This window comes from Charadrius vociferus, unplaced genomic scaffold (assembly GCF_000708025.1).
Source record: "Charadrius vociferus isolate BGI_N301 unplaced genomic scaffold, ASM70802v2 scaffold1511, whole genome shotgun sequence".
Lineage (NCBI taxonomy): Eukaryota > Metazoa > Chordata > Aves > Charadriiformes > Charadriidae > Charadrius > Charadrius vociferus.
In genome coordinates, this window is record NW_009646686.1 from 144,865 (window position 1) to 145,281 (window position 417).

General features: G+C 60.2%; 1 protein-coding gene across 1 annotated transcript in view; it reads right to left on the minus strand.

The window, feature by feature from the left end:
- Positions 1-207: 207 nt before the first annotated feature.
- LOC104290253 (putative E3 ubiquitin-protein ligase makorin-4) overlaps positions 208-417 on the minus strand; it is a 2,759-nt gene continuing 2,549 nt past the window's right edge. The window contains exon 8 of the mRNA XM_009889334.1: positions 208-357. Coding sequence (XP_009887636.1) covers positions 208-357 — 150 coding nt within the window. The remainder of the gene's footprint in view (positions 358-417) is intronic.

Consider the following 417-nt stretch of genomic DNA (forward strand, 5'->3'; position numbering starts at 1 on the left):
TGGGGGTCCAGCCAAAACCACGGGGGTGGCAGATAAATACCAGCCAGGCTATTTCCCCATCCCACCCCACCCCTGCAACACCGTCCCACGCCCGCAGCCCCCCCAAACCGACGCTGGGAGCAGCTAGTCATGTCAGAAATAGATGTTTCCCCCTCCCAGAAGACATTTTCTTGCCACCAACAGCACCAAGGCGTAGCGGGGCCCGGCTTAGTCGGAGTCACTGAAGTCCATGAAGAGCATCTCGTGGTCATAAGTCGAGTAGCGAAAGCCCGTCTCCATCAGTGAGAGCGCCCATTCGAGCATGCAGAGCTCCTCGTCTTCCTCATCAGAGCTCTCCGAGGGAGAAGGGCTGAACTCCTGTGGCACAGGAGAGAGGGTGAGCCCCGGCCCCGAGCCGTGTTGCACGGCCATGCAGTG